Genomic DNA, 26,980 nt, shown 5'->3' with positions numbered 1-26,980 from the left:
GGAGGCACAGCACATTACAGGAGCATAACGTGACGCACAAAGAGCCGGGGACTCGCACATGGCTATCAAATGGATTACACTTGACATATTGTGAAGTCCAACGCAGCAGAAACAACACAGTCTGCACACACACACAGGACTTGAAAAGAACCTCCAGAACTCTGCCGTCACATTATTAAAAGAAAAACTAGGTGACATTTTTTTGTGCGTCCTCTCTGATTCATTTAGGAGTCAGCTGATACTACACTAAGTGGAGGAACTTGGATTGACAGGAGAGAAGATGTGAATGTTTTTGGCTTGAATTCTGGCAGCTTCTTATCACACACTGCAGTGGATCATATAGTAGGTAAGAGCATTTTATTTACTCTGTGGTGAATATTTGACTTATTTACTGATAGTGATATTTACACTGATATTAACATAAATACTTCTACTTCTAAATATTCTATAATTCTCCTCTAATCACTGAAAACACCTTACAGAACAGTGGTCTGTTGGAACTCAAACTTGCTCATATCATGAATGGATTTGTTTACTGACCAATCTAGGTCATCTCTGTCTGTGCATTTACAGGATATCATGTACACATGAGACACACGTATGTAACTCAAACTCTGCAATATTTAACTATTTATTTTAATGTCATTTTACATTAATGGTTTAATGGTTACAGTTTATTCTCACACAAATTAATGTTGTCATCACCAGTATAATAATTTTTTTTTTCACTCCTCTATGACAGTCAACTGAATATTTCTGGGTTGTGGACAAAACAAGACATTTGAAGACATCATCTTGGGCTTTGGGAAACACTGATCAACATTTTTTGGCATTTTATAGACCAAACAAGTAATTAATTTGTCAAGAAAATATTCAACAGATCAATTGACGATTTTCATTTTTCATTTCAAGTTTCATTTATTTAAGTTTGACAAGGCAGTACAACAGCACAAAACATAGTTTTAAGCAATAAATCCTGAAATGCGTCAAACATTCAATAACATCATCGCAGAAGCATAACATCAAGTCTAAAATAAGTACATATAAAATCGAGCATATAAACCTTAAAATAAGTGACACAAGTAAAAAAGTTTTTAAGAGCATGAGAATTAAGAAGACATGACGAATAAGACTTACCACTGTTAATATAAGTGAGGTCTTGTTTTTCCTAAAAGAAAATCATAGAAAAACAGGGAAAATCTGTGTCATTTGATATTAATAATATTGAATAAGAGGGAAATCTTTTGTTACTGTGCATATGTTTTGGAAAAAAAGCATAACTTAAGGGCATTAATGTATTGATTACACATCAGATATATTTGACAATAATGTCTCATTCTTTATTAAACAATTATTGATATGAAAAGAAGCTTATATAACATATACATTTATTTTTACACACAAATTCTCTGAATGTTTATTCATGTTCCATCTGTTTATTTCAAATGATTGATTATCACGTTTGACAAAAAAGACACATTATACATAAAGCTTCTGATAAAGTAATGACGTTTACAGTATGTATTTACCATGCCTGCCAGTCCTGACTTCAACACACGTTTATAATAAGCCGATATGTTAACATGTACAGTATGTTCAGTATGCCAGATTGAAATATTTTATGGCAGAGCCTAATTAAAAAATGCATGCAGTCTTCTAAGTTTTTTTTTCGTGGATTAAAAAAGCTCAAGGGAGCTGTCAGCTTGTTAAATGTGATCTGCTCTTGCATGCAATGTTAATGGAGTGTAATGGTGACAGGTCTTAATGCTTTGTCCCAGAGTCACCGAGACGGGAGAGAAAAGCACACCAAGAGAAAAGGACACGCGTGAGAAAGCTTACCATGCACTGACAACAAGGTGAGAGACGACAAAAGGCAGATATACACTCACCTTGGGGTGCTCTTCTTTTATGTGCTCTTTTGCATGTTCTTCTTTTACGTTTGTGTGTCTTTGTCAGTGTATTTGTGAGTGTGTGCATGTGTGCGTGCGTGTGTGTGTGTCTGAGTCCTGCCCGTATTTTATAAGGCAAATCAAAGGTCTTTACAAGTAGATGAAAAAGGATATTTGTGGCTGTGTGTTTATGGTGCAAACACATCTTCAAAGTTGATTGATTTATGACAGATATTTGTACAACAGAGAAAGTAATTAATTGAAAGGTGTGTCCAGTTTTCTTTGTTTTTTGGAGGTTTTTATTTCATTCTGTGGTTTTCCAGTAGCGTTCCTTTGGTGCTGAAACGGAACATTGAAATCAAAATACATGTGTTGCGCCAAAAGCCTGTTTTCCAGAGCCTTTCTAAGAGCATATACAACATGACCTGATGTAGCTTTCTGCAAATAAAACTAAATAGGTTAGAGTCTAAAGGTCCAGTGTGTAAGATGTAGTGGGATTTATTGGCAGAAAATTGCAGAAATGGAATATAATTATCATTAGAAGTAGATGATGTGTTAATTTTTGGACATGGTTTGTTATGTTGAACCATGAGTATTAAATCAACTCATGAAGGACTATTCTGTATTTTATAAGAAAAAATGGACAGAAGGACGCGAAAAGTCACAGTTCCAAACCCATCTGTTACTTCTTATCAAATACACAGCACATTTCTGGGCCATATTCTAACATGCACAAACCTCTGTTATATAAAGGATCAATGAGTCAGGTGGAATCAGCTAATATGTTAAATTGAACAACCCCTCTGCCCCTGCAGAAAATAAGAATGTTCTTGTTACCTTAGAATGAGCCCTTTATATCTACAGAGGACACATGTCCTCTTCCATAGACTCTGTCATGTTGAACCGTCCTGTTTCTGCAGTAGTCCAGAATGGATCTACAGAGTTCTCCTACACGGTTTGACGGCGAGTGTGAGATGAGATTGTTGCATCTGCAAGCTCACCGCTTGATGCCACTAAATCCTACACACTGGTCTTTGAAGGAGGAGAGGGGAAGGCGTCAGCGCTCTAACCAACGTCACCGCTTTCTGATAACAGCTGAGTGAGTGTTTCCATTCAGAAAACCTAGAAAGGAATCCAGATGGATTCAAGTTTCTCTTCACAGTGAAGAAACAATCACAGCAAAATCACAAACTTTCATTCTCAGTGAAACCCTGTATCTCCACCATCACTGCAGTTTGTCTTGTTAGTTTCCACTACACTCTTAGAAACAAAGAACTGGAACTAGAACCATAAGGGGTTTTTCAGCTTGTCTCCATAATAGGACCTTTTATAAAAGTTTGACTTGGAATACTTTCAGAGTTCTACCTAGAACCCAACATAGAGGGTTATACATAGAACCATCTGTAAAGGGTTTCACCCATTACCAAAGATGTTCTAAAGAAGAACCCTTCTATGGTGCAATGGTTCCACCCAGAACCATGTCTAGGGTTTTTATTCAGAATCGTTCCACCTTCTAAACATGCTGACAAGAACCTTCCCAGGGGGTTCCACCAAGAACCCTTTAATATTCCAAGTGTTTTATCTAGAACCCAACCAGGGTTTTTTTTTATTGAGAACCCCTTTATATTATGGTACAAAGAACCATTGATGAATGATTTCTTTAAGGAAATCACCAACACTTCCTGGGATTCTGTCCAGAATCTTTCCACCTTCTGAGGGTGCCCAAAAGAACACATCCAGGAGGTTCTACTGAGAAGTATTTTAGCTACAACCCACACAACGAGAGAACCTTCTTATATTCCAAGGGTTTTAACTAGTACCCACCCAGGAGGTTCTACTGAGAAACCTTTTATATTCCAAGAGTTTTATCTAGAAACTACACAGGGGGTTCTATGGAGAACATTTTTACACTCCATGAGTTTTAGCTAGAACCTAGCCAGGAAGTTCTCCTAAGAAGCCTTTTATATTCCAAGTTTTTGATGAAAAACCACACAGGAGGTTCTACTAAGAACTCTTTCAGATTATGGAACCCTTAGCAAAAGTGTTTCATCCAAAAAGGGTTCTTTGGATGAAAAGCTTTCTTAGTGAAACCATTAGTCTTGGAACCTTGAATGATGAATTATTTATTCAAAAAATAGGGGGTCCTTCAGAAGCAAACGTTAAGAACCTTGGCCCTTCAAGAGGAACCCTTTGGAACCCGTATTTCTAAGAGTGTAGCGTAATCTCAATTAAACTATTGTATCGGTTGGATCAATGAATCACTGCTTGGTAGGATCATTGTTTTTAGATTTAGGGTTTTTCCAGTAATCACACACTTTCCTTCTTTTTTTTTTAAACACGTGTGTGTGTTTGGCACAATCTGTAATATGCACAAAATGACTTCTTTGATTGTAAGACACCATCAGGAAAAATCATCATCATCACCAATGCTATTATTTTCATGGTCAATTTGGTTTGGTCTGTAACAGGGAATCATTTCATCGTGTTCATTTCATCATATGGCACAGATCTGTTCATATCAAATACGAACCTCCAGGCCAGTTTTAGCTGATGCGGTAACACTGCGGCCCACTTTCCACTCTTCAGATGGAATACTCAGAATTTTATTTTGAGTTGTGTGACATTTTGTTTAGGGCACATGCATGTTGGCAGTACACTGGTTAATGATACATAACAAGAAAAACAGTCAGTGGTCTTATGAACGGGTTTTATCAGTGCTGATAAGGGGACTTGGACCTTCTTCAACACCAAACCAAGTATGTTCTGTCCGCTGGCTGGTCTATTATGGAAATAAACTCATTGTGATGTTTGTGAATACAAAACTCAAGGAGTGCGACACCACACACACACACACAAATGAAATGTGGGCGAGTAATGACTGTATCAGTGTATTCAATGAGGTGTGGTCCCACATGATTAACATTTAATGGGTTGTTTGGGCATGAGAGTAAAACATAAGTGTTTGCTTTACAGCTCACATGGGCTGCAGTCTGCGGCGGAGACTTGCACCTGAGTGGCATGAAAGAGTGGAATACATCACGGCTACAGAGATCTGGTTTTTAATAAGGACGGCAGGTGCCTCAACGAACTGAAATGCATAAATATATGCAGAATATCCATCTGTCATATGAATCAACTCATTCACATGGGTAATTCATGCCACGTGAGAGGTCCACTTGGGACTAATTTATGATATGTGGGGTTTAAAGCAGAAAGCGTGGTCATACCTGCTTTATCATGCAGATGAAGTGCTGCACAGCCCGAGTGTGGCACCTCATGACTCATCCAAACCTTTATTGTGTAAGAATCTATTGATCGGTATGTAAATAAAGTCTCTCGCTATACTGAGAAAAGCAGCATAGAATACCAAAGCTAAAGTATATCACATGGTGTGATCTAAGGCTTGATTATTTACAGCAGAGATGGGCAGTATTTCAATAAAATGTGCTGAAGGTTTATATTTAGTTACTTTTGAGTATTTTGTCATTTGTATTTTGCTGGGCAGAAAAAAAGATGTAATTCATAGCAAAATACTTCAAATACTTACTTACTTTTTTCTTACTTTTGATACTTGAAATACTTAAAATGCTCACATTCTTTGGCTGAACGCAAGTGAATCACATGACATATCCTGTCAGGTCCAACAACACACTTATTGTGAACTACTGTGTAGTTTGAGAACAGAAGCTGCTTTGATGTTTGGTGCAAATTTCCTCACAGATAAAGGTATGTTATAAAAAAAAAAAATATGATCAGATATTGCATGCTGAGGCGAGTTTCCTGAATGACACTAAAATACAACAGAAGAAAAGCAAACACATTTGCTCTTGAACTGGAAAATATATTGACGAGCTGGAAACCACCAAAATCAAAAACACATATTTTCCTCCTGGCCCATAGCGCCGTTTATCCATCTAGATAGTTCTGGTGTGAGTTGTAGCGCTTTGGAGATATCAGCCATAGAAATGTCTGCCTTCTCTTCAATATAAATGGGACTCTGCTGCATGCTTGTGATGCTCAATGTAGGGGATTAAAGGTGAGACCCATACAGAGGCTACCTAAAATGTGATTATATAAGTTTGTATTTAAATACATTTGATGAGAAAGTATTTGTAATTTGTAACAGGATACTTTTTGATGCATTTGCGCCCATCTCTGCTTTTCAGTCAGTTTAGATGCCAATGGGGTGACACCATTTTACTCCTGTTTCCTGCTGTCATAATCTATTGATGAGGATGATAATTCAAACCAAACAAAAATAACAGGCGTGTCAGACAGAGTTTCCTCTGCAGTTTTGATCCTTAACAACAGCAGATGGTGGATTGGTCAGGGTGGAAGGACAGATATAGACTGGATGGATGAATGAAAAAATAGAGCAAAAACAGGTGACGGGAATAAACAGAGGAGGAAGAAGAACAAATTAGCAACAGGTTGTTTGAGTCTACACTGAGCTGCCTAATGAGGAGGAAGAGGTCCTCATTAATGAGACTGGGTCAACCATGGTCAAAGGGAACTAATCAAGGGACTGATATGCACACACAAGACAGGCGGGGAGGTGATGGATCTTTCATTATGTCTGGATTATTGCGCCTTCACCTAAGTACCTGTCTGTCTGCCACCACTGCCACCATCGTTTCTTGTTAGCTACTGATTAGCTTTAAATCCACCAACCAGGTTCATCCACGCTCTTTAAATGCAAATAAGAGGCTCTGTCTGTGCATGAAAGAGTGAGAGACGAGCATTTACCTGACATGCAAGAAGAAGAGCTTGAGGCAGACAATGTTATGATGTCAAAAAGTCGAAAGTAAGGAAGGTCCACTGTCCACATCATGTTTTCCACTAGTATTCAAATTTCAGTTTCTTAAAAAGTAGTGTCTTATTTGACTCAGAGGACCATAACAGTGGATTTACATGTGGGACACGAGGCCCATGTACTAAATTTGAATGTTTTCCACTCCAGATGTCCACTGTATTCCATTAATTTCAACACAATATTTAACTCTATTAGCAGCTCTAAGAACTTGAGTTATGTAAACCTTTACAGGCCAGATTAAGTTCACACTGATTTGTCACATTACCTAAGTCGTCATTATTGTGAAGTGCAGACCTCAAATCGATCTGTGCTCAGACTGCATTAGCAGTCAGCAATAATGCAACGCGGACAAATATTAAATCAGGTTTGATTTTTACACATGGCAGGTTATGCCAGTGATTTTCAAACTGGGGTCCGGGGTCCAAGAGGGGTCTTTGAGTATGTTGTTGGGGGTCCCTAGACTAGAATAATTAAACTTTTATTGCATTTTTTGAAAGTTGGTATAACAAGGGAAGAAATAATGCTGGCCATTGTGTTTTATCGTAATTTATAGTGATCCTAGTTTGATCATTGAATGTTTTCGCAGACCTTATTATCCTCAAATAAATAAATAAAAATTAGGGGATTCCTGAAGACAAAATCCTGTTAAATGTGGGGGTCTGTGGTCTAATGTGCATCTATTGTAGGGGTGCTTGACAGGAAAGAGTTTGGGAACCCCTGGATTATGCAACGCAGGATTTACTTATTACCATATGGAAGAGATACAGATTAATTTTACTAAATGTTTATATCTGTTTATCTGAAACTTCTAAGTAATATATATGACAGTCAAATAAGATACAAGAGCCTTACTAAATGTGTATAATATAAAACTTGATTTGTGAACTTTTAAAGTGTTATATGTGACAGTCAGTCCACATGTGTCATATCAATGACTTGTGTAATCATTTCTTAATCCGGAAACTTTTGCTAGAATATTGAAAAATGTAATGTCACATATGAGACATATGAGCAAAAAATAAAACAAAAAATGCACTCACCTGGTAGGGCGTGCACACCATGTACCAAGGGTTCTTACCACTTAATTCTTATAATCATATCATAAGTCCTCTGTGCTGAAACCTCCTACACAGAGGAGACTTGTCATTACAGAGAGCAAGATTTAGCATTCACTGTATCAGACACTGCCAGTTACAAGCTATCAAGCTAAGAAACGTCAGATAAAATATGCTAACTACAATTACCATTCAGACACATCGCTAGTCACCAGTTTTGGTGCCCAACAGACTCCTCGTCTGAGTCTGAGTCTGCCTGAAGCTCAAACATGTATGGCTGAATCTCTCTGATGGTTTCTTTAATGCTAGCCATCCTGATGCTCGCTGATCTGTCACCAGTCAACCCGTGGAAGTAGGAATGGTAACTGGATACAGCATCATCCCTTTGGCGGAGTGGCTAAATTCAGATTTTGCTCTCGGCTAACTTGAATAAGATAACATTATTTAACCATGCGGCTTTTGTAGACTTTCCAAATTTTTTTGCATCGAATGGATCATATTCTGATAATGACCAGAGCCATTTCCCGGGGGGTTGTGATGCTCAAAAAATGTATCCACCGTCTTAAAGTCACTTCTGTCACAATGTAAGTCTGTGTGAAGTCTTTTGGGGCTGCAGTGCATCATGTGGCATTGTCAGTACACAGTTAAGCCACTATGTTGAATTAGCTTCAAAGCCTGGCACTCTTCCTGGGGGCTTGGGTCAATTTAGCAGAAGCAGAGATGGTTGGTGAGGTGCGAGGCTCGATCTTGACTTTCTAAGTGAGGGAGGAAGAGTATGCTTCCAGCCCATTCTCAGAGTTTTTAAAAAACTTTTAATGTGAGAAAAATGTTAAACAAAATATTAATCATAGCAAAATATTTCTACTAGAATTTAGAACTTTAAATCTAGTCCAAAGGAATCTCATTATACTGTATGTGCTTATATCACATCAGATTTATGAACAAATTAACCTCTAAGATTGGATTATTTAGAATATTTGTTATTTTGACAAAATAACACAGTAGTGATCTCATGCATAAAATGTGTCTCTTGAAGACATCTGGTACTTAACATACGTTAAGATGGTTTATGAGAACTTTGACACAAACAGATCTGAAAATAGCTGAAACATGACGTAGTTTGTCAAATGAAATGACCAAATAATGTGTGAACAGCCTGAACACAGGCAGAGATGTTGAAAGCTATGAATGGTTAGTAGCTAAAATGTTTTCTTGCATGCTTTAACTACCTGTTTCTGTCCTCCCTGAGGCACCGTAGACCTGAGTGCTGAGAAAGTGGTAGAGGATGGGGAGGACATGAAAATGGATGGTTGCACACCCGTTTGCATCGAGGGAGGAAAGCAGGAGAGGAATCGACTCCACCATTAATCATGGTGAAAGCTTCAAAGTAAAGAGAGGAAGCAATGTACTGCACTAACTACTAAAAGCAGTGTCTACAGTCCATCCAGAGATGGAATAATTTGTGCTTAACATTAAGTCGATCAGACAGACGGGAATGCCGCGCTGTGCTTGTGTTATTAAAGAGAGAGCAAATCAGAATACATTTTCAGAGACAGCAGGGTATGTAAAGGAATACGTTAAACTGCGGAGTTATGCAGACACTATTCACTTTCTCTGTGTACCCTCTGCTGAAGGACTTTCCTCTGAGGACAGGAGATATCGGTGCCAAAAGTTTTAAGCAATGCGTGGGTCTCCTGCAGTTCAGCCATTGAGCAATTTTAAGACAATCCATCTTGATTTCTTGGATGCACAAGTCATGCAAATGAGAAATGAGCAGATCTGGAGAAAATACTTTGAGTCCTTCAGGATTTCAGAAAAACAGGGGCTATTTCAGAATTAATAAGAGATGGAGCAACCGTTTGTTTAGAAGGAAATGCCTCACACACTTTCAGAAGACTCTACCAACCAGTTATTATTTCTTTTATTGAATACTTAAAATGGAGATATTAGTTTGGCTTCAATACCGTGGATTAATTTCATATAGGCCACACCGGTATTATAGCACCCTCCTAAGTCATTACACCTTATCTTCACAGAGGCATACTTGAAAAGGGGTCAGAAATTAGTCACTTGGGCAAATATACATAATGAGATTATATGAGGGTACAAAGGAGTGCAGCGGCACAAAGAATCCTCTTATGAGTTATGCTGTAATTATAGAGAGGAGCACGAGGCTCCTCACATCCTGACAACGAGAGGCCAGGAGGTTCCTTGATGAAAAAAGACCTCGTTGTCTAGACCCCTAATTAAAAAAAAAACTTGAAAGGGAGAAAAATAGTAAACAGATAATATGACAGAATATTACATTCTTTGATCGAAAGGACCTTTGACAGGGCCTTTGTTTGAAGACATTTCTAAAAACTCACTAAACCAATGCAGATTTAGAGGAATGTGCAACTGTAAACCCCAATTCACTCACTCGGCTTACAAATTTATTGGAAACAGCTTTCACACACACAAAACTTTTAATGTACCCTGTGGGCAATTTTGAGCGTTTTCATCTTTATTAGTTAACTGAACTGAACTGAATAATTAGTATTATTTAAGTTTTGTAATACCAATTGAGTTAAGTCAACAAGATAATTTAATTGAACCAACAACTCTTCCATTACACTGACACACAGTGCAAACAAATTTGGTAAATTTGATTTCCTCAGTTTCAAAAGCTCTTTTTTTTTTTATCTCACAAAGAACTTACTTTGTTTGAGTGTTGGCACAGAGATGTGAAACGGCTCCCAGTGAATTTATTAAATTTTAAGTGTAACTGGGTAAGGACTGAACTCAGTAAAACCTTAGACATGGTTCACAGTGTTGTCATTACTGGGAAAACAAACAACAGTGCCTTAAAAAATTATTACAGACACAGCAAGTTTTTCATCATGTATGGTTTCATCAAAGTGTAAAAAAGAAGGGCTGAGCGCACAATGCATGCTGGCAAGTCTGCTAATATGCTGCAAATAAATGTTGCTTTGACTCGTTCTTACTTGTCTCCTGCTTGTCTCCTGCTAATAATGTCTTTTTGTTTTGTTGAGCAAGAAATTGGCTGTATGTCATATGAACATACAAACATTTTTTTTTTTTTTTTACAACCATTCCTTTTAGGACTTTCAAATATTGAAATATATGCAAAGTGCATAATGCATGCCTTGTTAACTGGTCTTGAAGTAATTAGGTTATATCCAAGGGCACAGATCTCATTACAATTTGTGAGGAGGACAATGCTGAAATTCCATCCTGGACTTATGTCTTCGGAGCAGATGGGTGGAGCAGAGTGCAGAGCAGACCTGAACTGCTGTCTCTATGTTGATTGCAGTTCATGCATATTATGTGATCTTTAATTACAAGTAAAGAGGCAGGGAGAGAGAGAGAGAGAGAGAGAGAGAGAGAGAGAGAGAGAGAGAGAGAACAGGTTGTTTTAGTACCATTTCCTACGATACTGTATCCTGTTTACAAGGTTCATTATTAGAACACTGGTCAGCTCAATTTACAAGAATTATTCACATGAAAATACAATGTGTTCCCAGCAGTCGTTCAAGCGGACAGACTGTTAAACCAAACTCCAGTCTAAAAGTTGGTGAACCAAAAAGGTTCAAAGCTCACTGTGACCAATTATTGAAATCCATTTTTTTTTTGAGTTTCTTAAACTTTCAAGTTTATCTAAAAAAAAAAGAAAAGTAAATTATCTCAACTAAAGACAATAGAGCAGCAAAACCTTTTCCTGTTTGTTTGTTTTAGCTTATTTCAAAACTTAAGAGTTTGATTCAGAACTCAGAAATCTAGTGAAGGCGGTTGCCTTGAAATTATGAGTTATCTCAACTTTTTTTTTCAACAGTGAATGCAGATTTAGAGGAACATATACACTGTCATTCAACTTTTATTGGAAACAGCTTGCCCCACCCTTCTGAAATGAACTCAAAGCTCAAAACTTCTTGATATTACGTTACGGGGCGGCACGGTGGTGCAGTGGTTAGCACTGCCGCCTCACAGCAAGAAGGTCCTGAGTTTGATCCCTGGCTTGCTCGGGCAGAGCCTTTCTGTGCGGAGTTTGCATGTTCTCCCCGTGTCTGCGTGGGTTCTCTCTGGGTTCTCCGGCTTCCTCCCACAGTCCAAAGACATGCATGCTAGGTTAATTGGTGACTCTAAATTGCCCGTAGGTGTGAATGTGAGTGTGAGTGGTTGTCTGTCTATGTGTCAGCCCTGCGATGAACTGGTGACTTGTCCAGGGTGAACCCCGCCTCTTGCCCAGTGTCAGCTGGGATAGGCTCCAGCAGTCTGCGACCCTTACAGAATAAGCGGTTACAAAAATTGAATGAATGAATGAAATTACATTACGCTCACAAGAGATGAGTGTTTGCATCAAGTCATTTTGACAGTCCTGAATGTTTGTGTGGACTTTACAATAAAATGTTGTGTCATGAGTGGACTGGGATTTAAGGCGTAATAAAATGCCATTTATGGCAGTGTTGTGGTCGCCTGTTGTGGCAGCAGGGATTCACTCTAATCAAAAAGTCGCTGTCTGACTTACGAGGACTGGTTCCGCTCAGATTCTCCTGTCACCCATGGCTCTACCTTCACGCTGGGCTTAAAGGTTCAGCTGGCCTGGCCTGTCATGGGTTCATCTTATACATTCCTTTGGCAAAGCCAGCATGTAAACGCCTGACAATATGTTCAGCTGTGTTGTCTCACACATCCAGCAGTGAGTATGCAATTACGAGCAAGTTGGCCATTAGGTCTCAGTGGAGTAGTGAAAACAGCCTTGTAATGTCTTGTTAGTCACATGTAATTGCACAATACTCACACTGTAGTATTTTTAGAAGTGGAAAATTTCCAAGCACCTATTCAGTATGTATACCAAACCACGCCTTGCACATTAGTCAAAATAAGACATCACTATGGTGTCAATCAACTCACACTGATAAGTAACAGCACATAGCCCTCTTTAGAGTTATACCTGTCTTTCTCTTTCCTCATCTTATCATGAAGTAAGGAGGCTTACTTTAAAAATGTATTCCAACAGTCACTTATTACCTGCTACTAAATGTAGTCAGTAACCTAATTCAAGTATCAAAAACTGCAAAGTGATTATTTCCATCACTTATGGATAACCAAAAACTAAAGTAAATATAGCGAAATTTTACATCTTTCGTCAGGTTTATAAATTCTTTGTTCAGCTATTCCCTCTTTTGTTACGTGTGAATTCACATTTAGATTGACAGCGGCAATTATAAACATTTTAAATGTACTTTTTTAAGGAACTGGCAGAAACTTGGGTTTATGTTTTTACCCGGTCACCAGCATCACCACCTACAGTCCAAAAGCTTTTTCAGTACTAGAAACAGCAGGAGTACTTGTAATAGTAGTAGGGTTGACATGTTAGCTAATGAGCTGCATTTCTGTGTAGATAACATAAGTTGTTGTTGTAATTTTATCGGTTGTTCTGTCTAACTGACCTTACTGGTTGGTCTGTGTGGCTAACATTAGCAGTTGGTGTGTGCAGCTAATATTAGCAGTCGGTGTGTGTAGCTAACATTAGCAGTTGGTGTGTGTAGCTAATGTTGGTAGTTGGTCTGTGTAGTTAACATTAGCAGTTGGTGTGTGTTGCTAACATTAGCAGATGGGCTGTACAGCTAATATTAGCGGTTGGTGTGTGTAGCTAATGTTAGCCGCTGGTCTGTATAGTTGACATTAAAAGTTGGTGTGTGTAGCTAACATTAGCCATAAACAGCCATGAGCAATGACGCTGTGTCCGTGCTGCCGCTGCAAGAGGACAGAGAGCTTGGTGGTTCACTTCCAGCACTTAAGCAGAGCAGTTGTACTGCTGTGTTAGGCTGTGTTAGGAGATATACTTGCTTTTAACTATGCATTTGCATATGCACCCCTTTATGCATCATGGTTGCCTTGCATATGCTGCGTCCATTTTGAGCAGTGGCTGTGTACATCCTCAGAAATTAAAGCTACATGCAGATGAATGCAAACGTGGTAAAACAGCAAGTTTGCGGGACTCTTGTGAGATTGTACATGTTTTCAGTCAGAGGTCCCTATCTTATGCTGATCTAAAGCGTGAGGTGTAATGGATTTAATTTATTCAAGGTGTGTCCAAATTCACCTTTGCCGTCTTGCGCCAGGGGTGCAGGGGTATCCTGCCCTCTCCCGCCTCTTGCATTAGCAGTGCACAGTGGGATACACCTATCAGCTGCACCCATGTACCTTCATTAATTCACAGGTGAGTTTAGGCCAAGCATGCAATAAAACACTCAGAAGTTGATTCTTATCACCTTTAAGAACCGGTGTGCCAGGAGCACAAGTGATGGCAGCATGACAATGAATTTACAAGGAGGGAACAAAGAGAAAATATTTTTAAAGTGACGAGACAAATCTCCTGGTTGAAGAAGTTAAGGCGCGAGAGTGCACAGCAGCTTCATTTTACATGAACACCTGCTAAAAGTAATACAATAAATGAACCATTACAGCCATGGGAATATGTAATTGGTTATGTTTTAGACTAAAGCACCTTGAAATTATATTCTATAATTCATTATTATCATAATCATTATTATGCAGATCTGCTGGCTGAAGTACCTGAAGAAGGAGCCAATGGGCAGGTGTGGGGGAGATGAGTGAGGAGCAGGGGAGAGGAGAGTCTGACCGCGAAGCTGCACCTCAACATGGCTGAACACCCACCTGAGCCGGACTGAGGTGCAGCTTCAACCTGTGCACAAAATTCCACATAGATTATTCACCCAGCATCAGGCTCTGACAGAAGAGCACATACCATTTTCTCCCTGGGTCGGACTGGTCTCGTGGTCAGATATAATGACATAATAATATAATTGTTCAAACCTTGTTTTTCTGGATCCCAAAATACATGCAGACACAAATACCACAGCTGTTCCAGCTGTCTTTTAACTGATCTGTTGATGATCTGATAGCTGTGATCCCATGCTGTGTGGAGATTTATTGGGCTTTATGATTATAATAATGATTCCTGATTCCTTATTAGTCAAAATTATTTTACACACTTGCACGCACATGCTGTTTAACATTAATGAAAGGTGTTTTCTGATTGTGGGGACGTGTGTGCGTCCCTCTGCCAAGTTCGAGACACACACACCTGCACACTTTTAACTTATATATTATTTACACTTTATTGCTGACATAAAATGTGTTCAAAGGACACTTTACTAACCCACACTGTGTGGGGAAAAAATTTACATAAATGAAGGTATTTTGTTATTGTGGAGACCCGCCTTTGTTTTGCCTTCATTTTTAGATCCCCTGCCCATGGCTGCGCAGACCAGGCGCAAGTACATTTGCTATCTTGCAGATGTGGTAAAAATGGCAGTTCCACTGGTGTAAGACATTAAAGCCACCTGCGCCACCAGCGCAACAGCTGTGCGCCAGTTGTAAGGCAGAGCACAATGTGTTCACTCTCGCAAGATCTTGTGGGTCTGGGGTTCCCTTCTTGACACTGCTAATCCTGCTAATAATCCCCATTTTTACGAAATCTGTCTGTAATATGATTGATTGATTATCATGGAATACAGTTACTTTTTTGTGTCCTAATTACATAATCATGTTCATGTAATCTGCCTGCTTATCATCCTCTTTCTATGACTCTATTCTTTTACCTTTTCTGGGCTGTTTTTTTTCTTCTCCCGCCCTCCATCACCCTTCTTTCATCCTCCTTCATTTTCCCTCCCAGACTCTACGTGCAGTTTATTTGTCCAAGGATGCCCCCTGCATCCCACGACTCTTGTTTCTGAAACTGTCATCTCATTCCTTTCCACTTTATGTTCTTTTGAGTCATTTATGTATAAGCAAAGAAAAATAAACGTATAAATTAATTGAGATAAAGAGAGAGCGAGACTGGGGGATGAGTGAAGAATGCCTGGCTTTATGAGAGAAAGTTATAGAGAGGAGGGGGAGGAACAAAAACAGGGGAAAACAGGAATGTATGGGGGTAAGCATGGGATGAGAGCGATTATGAGAGCAGAAGGTGAAGGAATAAGAGTGGTGGTGGTGGGATAGAGGGGAATGCTGTCAAATCAATCTTGAGAAAATATGAGAAAGAAAATAAACCATGTTGGACTTGCGTCAAACAGAACTTGAAGCTTTGAGGGATGGATAAACAGAAACACTGAAGAGATATTAAAAAAAACTGGAGACAGCACCAAAAACAGAACAATATTGACATGACAGCAGGATCGGCACATTGCCTGGCTTATATTATTCTTAGGCAGATTTTATGAAATTGCATGAAAGAAGCTATTTATAGTGTGAGATGCACCAAAAACAAAGAATGTGATTAATCTCTGCATCAACATCTTAAGCAAAAGGCCTGAGGGTTTTTATTTGGAATTACTGCCGTAAGATGAGGGAAAGTACAAAATATCTCAGCTGACAAATTTGTGGGTAGTTTGAGAAAATCTAGTAAAGAGGCCAGGCATTTTGAGAAAAAACAACAAGTAAATTGTTTGTTGATCAAATCTGCTGTTAAATCTTGTGACCCTGCACAAGTTTAGCTCCTGATGACTATCCTGGTGCAGAGGGCATTATTAAAATCTGATAATAAAACAACCAAAAACAACAACAGAAGTGATAAATTTTTCTACATTAATGCGTTGTTTGTCTTTCAGGAATGGAAAGCATCAGTGTGGAAACTAACTGGGATGGGTTAGCCCCCTCCTCTCTGGTCACCACAGGAAGGAACAACTTCTCTTCCTCGTCTTCCTCGTTTGTCTCCGAACTGAACTCCTTAAATAGCTCTCACAGCGGGGGCTCCTTCTTCGGGATCTTCCCTGAGAATGGCTCCACCACCACGCCGTACACTCTGCCCCAGCCCCGGGTGAGGGACCTGGGCCTGGCCCGGGCAGAGATCACGGTGCTCGCGTTGGTGCTGGCTCTCACCACCCTGGGGAATAGCTTTGTGCTGTGGGTGCTGCTGAGGAGGAGGAAGCACAATGCGCCGATGCACGTGTTCATGGTCAACCTGTGTGTGGCTGACCTGGTGGTGGCACTCTTTCAGGTCAGTTCACGAGTTATTCGAGACTGTGACAGGAATGTGAACAGTGAGAGAGTGAACAGACAAACTTCTAGTTTGCCTTGTCAGTTTGTTTATGTGGTCAGATTCTTCTTTTATTCACATTTGTTTTATAACAATGGAATAATATATGGATAGTGTGGCAAAAACACAACTCATAAAAAATGTGTTGTGGTGTTGAATGTGTCTTCTATCTCACTGGTGGGGAAAGGGTCCAACTGAGCATGTGCAGCACGATTGTCATCACACTAGCATGCTGCTGACAGGAGAAATAAGTCTTGTTGCAACTGTTCACTGATGCAACAAAAACAGATGTCCCACTCAAGGAACTATGCCACATCTCCTGATGAAATGTTCATTCCAATGTTCATTCATTCCCTCATCTCATGTACACAGACTGGCAATAAGTACATGACATCTATGTACATTTAGAAACCATGCTTGAAAAGAGAGGGAGTGTCTAGTTAGTCTTTTTTGAAGGATTCATCTTATGAAAAATGTCAGGGACTCCTCTGGTGCTTTCAGAAATGTCTGTTTAAGATGACACGTGTTTCAAAGTGTTCTTTAATTTATAGTTGGACTTTGTAGCTGCCTTTATAAATGTGATTTAAAGAATTCATGTTGGTGGTATACTGCCTGCATTGCTTAATTACGTGCTACTGTACTGGACTATTCCACTCACACCTGTATGTGACAGATCGTGTCCATTCTAAAAAATATAAAATTACATTTTTCTATTTCTATCTATATTTTTCTTATGGTCAGCCAGTGAAGAGACCAAAACCAACAACGTGTTAGTCCATCTCTCAATACTTTGTAGTCTCATGATACAAGATGATCAGAGATCTCACTGTCTACTGATCATGTGGGGATTTCTAAATGAAAAAGAATAGTTGCTGAAACGGCAGTGAGAAAAGCCGCTAACAAACCTACGCCCCTTACATTCTTTCAAGGTCATGATGCTTTCGCCCCATTCTCCTCAGTGATAGGCACACACCTAATATGAAGGGTCACCCTGAAGACTTTGGATAGGTTCTGCGGTGCAGGATTTTTTTAACTCTCTGTGGAGCTCTGCTGTGTCATTTTAAAAATAATTGTGGTTGCTATTGCTACCTCGTTTGTGCAGGACATCCTGTGTCATGCAACCAATCAGTGGTCTGCAGTGTTTTCATGTCACTGTTAAGTATTGGCTCAGCTTGCCTGGAACCTCGGCAATACAAAAAAAGTACCAGGCACCATCCATAATGGAAAGTAAAAAAAGAGAGTAGGTTGAGTCAAGTCAAGCCATACCATCCAGTGGAAATGCATCTTAATTATCTCAGTTTTAGCAATGCAAGCTGGGAGTTTTTACTCAGCAAAGCATTTAGAGATTGACTTGTGAGTCTAAATACTGTGTGACTCTTTCCGACCCACGCCCACTAGTTGCTGGTGAAGATGTAAATATTTACTAACACCTCACAAACATGTAGTTTCATTCTTTTTTTCAAGGGCTCTGTCATTTCCTAAAACAGCTGTGCACCCAATTTTCAGCAGTTTTCAGTGCATTTGTTGGGGACTATTTTCATCTGTGGATTAACACACCATTGGTGGTCTAGAAAGTCTTTATAGCAGCAGCAGCAGCAGCTGTTGTATGCAGGCCTGAGTCAAAATAAACAGTGCTCATGTTCATGGTAATTAAGAAGCAGGTCACTCAGTGCAACAGTGTGGCTCATTGATGTTTTTTTTTTTTAAGATTTTCTGGACAGCGATGAAGGAAAGATAAGCTGTATCAGACTTGAAGTAATAAACTGATAATTCATTGTTGGTTTTAGTCTTTTCATGGGATCTGTTGATAAAAAGAACAAAGATAAGACACAATTAGATATGACAAAACAAGACACGACAAAGTACAGTATGCTGTGCTACAGTACAATATGGTACAGTACAATACAACATAGAGAGTAAAGTAAGGTGAGGTACTTTATTGATATGATACAATATGATACAATACGATACGATACGATAAGATAAGATAAGATAAGATATACAACAAGACGGCTTGGCAAGAGATGGGCAGGGACAAAACAAGACACAACAAGATATGGTATGATATCATACAAGACAATAAAACAAGTTAAGATATAAGATACAGTAAGATAGGTAAGATATGATGTGATGCATTGTGTTGTGTTATGATAAGCTATGATACGATACGATACGATACGATACGATACGATACGATATGATACAAAACAATATGAATGATATACAACAAGACGGGATAAGGTAGTAAGGGACAAGAAGGGATGGAACAGGACAAGACAAAGGTACGATATCATACAATGTGATAAAATAATGTAAGTTAAGCCGCAAAGTGAAGTGAAGCGTTCCATTGCGTTACATTACACTATGATAAAATAAGATAAGGTCATAAGAAATATAGAATATCACTTGTCCTTTAGTCCTCATCTACATTTCCCTGAGCTGAACTAGAAAAAACACTCTAATATGCAAGGAGACAGTTTTATTTAAATAAAAATGAATAATCTTTCTTTAATCTGTGTGTCCAGGTTCTTCCCCAGCTGATATGGGACATCACAGAGAGGTTTCAGGGGCCTGACCTGCTCTGCCGGTCCATCAAGTACTTGCAGATTGTGGGCATGTTTGCCTCCTCTTACATGATCGTTGCCATGACAGTAGACCGGCATCATGCCATCTGCTGCCCATTGCAGGCCTACCGTGGTGGAGCAATGTCCCGCTGGAACACCCCTGTCATGATGGCGTGGGGCTTGGCGTTAGTCCTCAGCATACCACAGGTAGGGAGGGGCAAACACACTGCAAACAATGTCTCACGCACACTTACAGTACACAAACACACACAAAAACACATGGTGAAATGGGAAATGAGAGCTCAGCAGGCGTTCACACCCTGATTTCTACAGTAGAACTCAAGATGTTGGTCTATTTTTGGCTCGATGAGGTCACTTCAGTCCAGCTAATGGAAGAGGAAACTGACAGTATGTCTGTGGGAGTGCTGACCACCTGCTTGTGTCCGGTCTGTCAGGTGTTCATCTTCTCCCGCTCAGAAGTGGCTCCTGGAGAGTTCGAGTGCTGGGGCCACTTCACTGAGCCGTGGGGGCTGAAGGCCTACGTCACCTGGATGACCGTGGCAGTCTTCCTCCTGCCGGCCCTCATCATAACCATCTGTCAGGTAATACTGGTTGTACTGGCTGGACTCACTACAACCACTGTACTGTCCACAGTTCACAAGGATTACATGCTTGAGGCAACATTATCCAATAATGAAGCGTGTGGCATGAATGAAATTCTGTTTTGTTTGCACGGAGGGCGCATTTGGCAGGCATTGTTTGATAACCCACAGGGGACTGTTGGTGTTCTCTCGCATCCCACAGCAGATTGGCATTCTGGGCTGCCTCACATCAGCCCCGCTGCTCTATTTAGGGAAAGATATTTCCAGGGTCCAGCTATTTTCCCTAATTAACACAGCACTTGAAGGACCACTGCTGAGACGGCTGCTCAGAAAATCTGCCCACTCTGAGAACCTCCTGCCAGAAAGTGGAATGTACCAGATCTCAGCCAAACATAGAATCACTGACCTTTTTTCACTATCAGATTTCAGATTGAGAGAGAGGCAGTTTTAGACACTTTTTCAGAAGTATGATGTAATTTCTGCAGAAAGATGCACAGTAATTCTGAAAGTTTCAATGACTCAGCTCATTAAGGCGATAGATCAGGTTATTTGAAGTGGGGCTGTATTGATAGTCCTGCTATAGGAAGTTAAGCAGCGTACTGCAGTGGAGAAAGTCCGCAGCAAAACATTTTAGCCATCTAAAAAAATCAATAGCACTTTAGCACAATACATATTTTAACATGACATTTACACTGCTTTACGCTGCCATCAGACAGCCTTTTCCAACTGAAAACAGCAGCCCTCGCTCAACCAAACTTGCACTCATTAGCGAAATCTGTAATTTTATGTTTGCTGTTCGAGTTGCTGCTCGACTGCTGCATTCATCTGTCAGTTTGTTTATGCTGTTGTGCAACTTCTGTTAAATTCACCAGAGTCACACAATAATACAAACTAACGAACAGGTTGAAGCAGTTGAAGACCAGCATCTCCTGTGTTCTGTTTTCACTGGAGTCTGGTTGAGCTGGAGAGAGTGATATTTAGCTTATATAACAGCGATTTCCCTTCAGAAAAAGTTGTCTGATGGCGAGGTAAAATGTTCAAAATTATAAAGAAATATAGCGTACGCTTAAACTGATATAGGACTTTTAGTATGCCTATTTTTAAGTAGCTATAATGCATTTTGCTGCTGACCCTGCCCAAAGCAGGATATTGCTTAGTACTTAGTACTTGTTGTTGTTGTCTGCTGTTGTCTCTGCCTTTGCCTGGGGTGTTTCGACTGGCATCCACTGTAGGTAATATAATGAATATGGACAAGTACCTTTTACAGCCTCAAATAATTCAAACTGCTCCTTTAAATACATGTTATATATGGGATGTACACTATATTCGAGTGCAGTATCTAAAACCATGCCCTCATAAAGCTGTTTGTAAAAGTAAAAGGGTTCAGAGGAGCAACAGTTGGCAGTAAAAAGTAAAAATAAAGCAAAAATAGCAACAGGTATGAATCACTTATTATTACTTTATTTCAAAAGACTGTTTTGGTTTCTCGGCAGAGCATGAAGAATCATTTTGCTGCAGTAAAATTTTATGGTAGCTTTTCTGATTCTAATAGAGTGCAAGAATAGCAGCACTGAATAAAAATGTCTGAAAGTGGTTTACGGCTGATGGTGAAGGCCAACACACACTCAGTTTCTTTTCAAATTTCCTGTCACTGTTGCAGTAGAAATGCAAACAAGATAAGCATCTGAATCTGGCACGTGCCAGTCATAAAACTTAATCCTCAGGCTCTTTAGGCCTTTGATGGAATGTGAATATCCTCTTTCCCTCATATAAAACTCTTCCAACTCTTGAAAAATGTCCCTACTTTACAGATAAGAATCTTCAGAGAGATTCACAATAACATCTACCTGAAGTCAGAAAGGATGGTGATGGCAGAGCTGAAGAAGAATCAAATCCTCTTTAGCTTCCACAGCTTCAAGAAAGAAGATGAGCGGGCCAGGGAGAGGGGGAGACGGGCGTCGGCAGGAGGGGGCAGGGACATGAGAGGAGGACATCTCTTAAATTGTGTGAATAACAACCATCACCATAACAGCCAAGTACCATCCGTTATTCAGTACAGTAGTTGTCGTGGCGAACACGTGACAACAACAACGTTGCCTGCACAGCAGCAAACACTGACCAGCTCAGATTGTCAGTCCTACGAGCTGGGTTCAGGCTCACCCCGCTGCTCCCTTGACTATGCCCCCCCTCCCCGACCAGCCACTCCACCTCCAAGCATCACTAAAGCCATGTCCAAGACGGTGAGGATGACTCTGGTCATCGTGCTGGTGTATACGATCTGTTGGTCACCCTTCTTCATCGTCCAGCTGTGGGCAGCCTGGGACCCCAACCCGCCAAGCCAAGGTCAGTCACATATATGCTTTATAGAGATGAATATTCACTGGCAGTGTTGTTGTTGTTGTTGTTGTGCAGTTGTCGTGCCTTCAAGGCATCACGTTGATTTAATATTGGCATTTAATTTATTATGTAATATATTTGTGCATCCTCAAACCGCACTTTCTCTCCATTTCTCTATTTTTATTTATTTATTTTTTTAATTCCAACTAAGTTTTATGAACTGTCTGAACCCCACTACCCCCACTCCTTTAACTGTGGGGCATTGAACAATAAGAAACTGAAAAAAATGTTGTATAAATGGAAATACTCAGTTTTGCTTGGAAATAGAAACTTTTTACAGTAAAGGTATATAGAAAAATATACTTAGGTTGAAGGGAATAATCCTTTAATTGCAGTGAATTACAAAGATGTTGCATTTATGTTTCTTGATGTGTTAATCTTATTGTAGTTTACTATTACGTATTATTAATATTAAAATTAAGTTAAAAAAAAGTGAAAAGTAGTACTCTTAATGTTACATTATACTTTGGAAAAATAATTTCCACTCTTGTGTAGTAATGCTGCATCACCACACAACACCAACTAAAATGGCAGCTAGTTATCTCCCGCCTAACAAACTATTTACAAATCAGAGGTTTTAGCAGTGCCTTAACAACAAGGTTGTTTTAAATAGAAATCTAATACAGATGATTTTGGAGTGAAGCTGCTAAATGATAATATTGTGTTCAATATCGACCACAATAAGCATTCATTGTTTTTTTCCAGACAACCGTATTCTGGTGTGGAATTAATGACTACTCTTCAAGATTTTACACTTTGCGAAGTCGTCCAGTGGGACGGATTTGACCCCTCAGCAGGCTAGTTCAGCTGCACGGGCCGTATGTTTTACACTCCTTGTTTACAGGCTTTTAGGCACTGCTTAACCATCATACCGGCCTGTTTTCAACATTCATGTGTGTGCAATTCACCCTAAAAAAAGCAACAAAAACAAACATCTGGGTTGTAACCATTAACAGTGAATCACTTAAGTTGTTTTTTTCTCAGCTGGATTGATACTTCTTTAGCCCAGTTTATCCATTTAATTGCCCTAAATGCTCAAAGGCTATCTGTTTTGCATTATAGGCAGCCAAAACAAAAGCAAAACAATCAGGCCTGGCTCTTAACAGCAACATCTGATCAATGCTGTTGTTCGTCTCAGTGAGTGTAAACACAATCTCTTACTCATTACTCCAAGGACACCTCACTACAGCTCAGATGTGGTAACAGTGAGTGAAATATGAGGTCAAAAACAATGTTTGTTTTGACCCACAACCAGAAACCCCTGGATTACAGCTCTGGCCTCTATGCATTCTGGCTCAGAAACAGCATCTGTTGATGTCTTTACTGGCAGCCAGTGATGGAGCAAGCAGGGCCAGTATCACCTTAACTTGTGGTTAATGGTATAGTGTGGTATAAGTGTGTGTCCTCAGATGATCTGAAGCTGAAGACTAACATCAGAGGCCAGTAAATAACCTGTTTATTTCCCCTGCTGATTTGGCCACACCACCAGATGTTAGCATTTCATCTACAACTTTAACCTGCCAGCAGCTCACACACAGTCTAAATCACAAGCAGATACACACAGCAAGACACATAAGCTGCACGAATACACACACGAGCACACATGCATATTAAAGCGTACTCACATGCAGAGTAGGTGTGCATGCACATGAATGAGTCCTTACTGGCAGCCAGCTCCTATCCCCACCATACACAAACACACACATGCACACACAACTGACTATTTATCAGATTTGTGTTCTAAAATCAGTTTGTCATCATCATTGTCCTCAGCTGGCCACAGTGAAATAAACACGTTTTACTTATTACATAAAGACTTATTATTAGCAGTGAAAAAAAAAACTGAAAAAGGACGCACGTAGGACTTTGTTCCTCTGGGATATTTACAGTCCTGCCACTATTCCTGAGGGAAATGAAATGAGAAACAATCATCATGAACAGTTTATAGTCAAACTGAATAGCTTTGTATATGTTTGTTTGTTTCTGTGGAGACAAGCGAACAATGTGATTTACAGTGTGATCCCCAGTTAGAAGAATGGTCTAACTGACAGACTGTACATGAGAAAATGTCACTTTTATGCCTGTATATGTAATTGTCCCTAGGGGTGGAAATAACTAATTACAATTACTCAGATTACTGTATTTAAGTCTTTTGGGGGGCGGTATTTGTACTTTTATGAGTATTCTTTCAAGTCTGCAATTTAACTTTTACTTGAGTATGCATTACACTCATAGTTTGAAATACGGGAGGTGTCCAAAACCCCTTGACTAATACTTGAGACCTCTTAAAAGCCTCAACAGCAAAATCTGGGGGGTCTCTGTAAAAATCTTCAAAAAATTATTTGTCTCTGAAAATGTGTTGCTATGTACAGCATTAACTATTCAAATTGCAAAACAATTATTCAAAAATATGAATGCAGAAAAATATGGTGCTTCCCCTTACATTGTCATTGAATATTCGGTTGTTTGTGGGGACTAAGGACTTCTTCTTCCATGGCAGTTGCACTGTTGCAAATGGTCTGCAATCCACATGTCAAGTCAGGAAAATATGTCAAAGAGAAAGCAAAGTTCATTTCTAGCTAACTTTGGATTAACACCTAAAAAAGCTGAATCCGAATAATAATGAAAACATAGAGGAGACACACAAAGCTAATGCTGCTGCCTCTGCAGCTACGAGCACATGCACAAGTGAGTTGAGGGCTCCTCTCTTGCCAGTCACTCCTCAGAACAAGTTCAAGTTATACTATAGCTGAGCTGAGGGCCTTGGCTTGCATCCATGAAACCTTGTTGCATGTTGAGTTCGTGTACGACATCAGCGTAACACTAGAGCAGTCATTCCCAGACACTGGGCCATGACCTGCAGGTGGGTCACAGGAAAGTTGATTTGAGTTACCAAGTAAATAAAAGTTGTTTGTTTGTTTACTTCTCATTCATAAACTATTTAACATGTCTATACGTTTTCAGTAACATGCGTCAAGATTATGTAAAGTGATGTGGAAATGGCAGTAAAAATGGTCAGGAAAGTTTATACACAAATGAACTCTTCTCAAGATTTTGCACACTGTTTGTAATGTGTGTTTACGTGTGTGTGTTTCCTCTGCAGGTGTGGCCTTCACTATCCTGATGCTGCTGGCCAGTCTGAACTCGTGCACCAACCCGTGGATCTACACGGCGTTCTCCAGCAGCGTGTCCAGAGAGCTGCAGAACCTGCTGCAGTGTCGGTCAGGACTTGGACGCCGGGGCTCTCTGCACGACGACTCCACCGCCACCCACACCTCCACCACCAAGGACAGCCTGTACTGACTGAGACAGATAAGACGGAAACAGACGCACAGAGACACGTTTGAAGAGACATGCGTGAGCGCACACACACCACACTACAAGGACATGCTGTTGCACACAACTCCGGCACAACCACCACCTCCTGCGGCGCAGCCTGAGGACAGAGAGCGCTGACCTCTACCAGATGTTTCCAACAACAGAGGACAGCTGTACTGTCAACAGGGCCCCTATCTGTAATCACCTGTCGTCTCCACCGCAGCAGTAAGGAAGGGTGTCATTGAAAATGTCAACACCAGTTTATGAGTGGAATATTTTGTACTGTGGTGGTCAGTGACAGCATATGCAATGCAAAGTGGCCTTGAAAGTGAATTTTCAACTCAGTTGTGGATGAATGTGCTCCTGTGCATTGATTTACTATGAGAAAACCTTCAGACGTTCAGACGGAGCAGAGCCGCAGGAATGCAAGGGGTGGATCTTTGCATTAATGGCCTTACGGCATGCCTAATGTACAAAACAGCAGACAAAAGCCATTGGTGTAGAGAAAACAAAGCAGAAGGCTGTGAGACACATAGAGACAGACAGAGAGACTGAGAACAGACAGGGGATGACATGGATGTTACAGCTGCAGGAGCTGTCCTGAGAAGGCTTTAGTTGAAATCTAATAATGTGAACGAACTTTGTTAAATCAAAGAGAGTGGATTACAGACACATGCTCTGGGCTGAATTCATATTCGCTCAGGAGGAATCCAGCTCTAAAGAACAATAGTGATTTGTTAGCAGGATGGACGGAGATTCACTCATGAGGACAGCGGTGCAGTAGAGTCCAGACTCTGCCCCACCACAAGAAAGTGGAGTAAAGTGGGTTAACGCAAACAGGAGGAGGGAAAGGCCGCCCTCGGAGAATACAAATGAACAAACCAGGTTTCCTCAACCAACTGGGAAACAATTATGTGATTGTATTTTGTACAAACACACCATATGAGGTACGGACAATTACCTTCCTGTTCCGGTCGTGCTCCCTGGAAAGTAACACGAACATGATTATTAAGCAGGAGACACAGGAAGGAAGCAAACAACACCATTCCATGTACAGTGATGTAAAAAAACAAAGTAAAATGTATTTATTGAAAATGTAAGGCACATTAGATATTATTACATTTTGTGTAAGAGTAATGTTGAATGTAAATCATACAATGATAATGGTCCGATATTTGTGTGCAGTAGAAAACAAGGAGATGTCAAACCAAAGATTTTTTTTATAGCTCGACTGTAGAACCAATTCAGGTCTTAGAGGGATTAAATGTTGTTAAATGT

At 40.0% G+C, this 26,980-nt stretch overlaps 1 protein-coding gene across 1 annotated transcript; it reads left to right on the top strand.

Moving 5' to 3' along the window:
- LOC146325331 (vasopressin V2 receptor-like) lies at window positions 1-26,980 on the top strand. Its single transcript, XM_084721271.1, has 7 exons — window positions 1-346; window positions 1,779-1,856; window positions 16,394-16,782; window positions 19,347-19,592; window positions 19,841-19,987; window positions 21,799-22,330; window positions 25,488-26,980. Exons 3-7 carry the CDS (start codon window positions 16,396-16,398, stop codon window positions 25,685-25,687), a joined length of 1,512 nt encoding a protein of 503 aa, XP_084577397.1. The 5' UTR covers window positions 1-346; window positions 1,779-1,856; window positions 16,394-16,395; the 3' UTR covers window positions 25,688-26,980.

This window comes from Lutjanus erythropterus, chromosome 6 (assembly GCF_056507025.1).
Source record: "Lutjanus erythropterus isolate fLutEry1 chromosome 6, fLutEry1.hap2, whole genome shotgun sequence".
In the NCBI taxonomy this organism is placed as follows: Eukaryota; Metazoa; Chordata; class Actinopteri; order Lutjaniformes; family Lutjanidae; genus Lutjanus; species Lutjanus erythropterus.
This window is presented reverse-complemented; position numbering and strand designations above follow the sequence as displayed.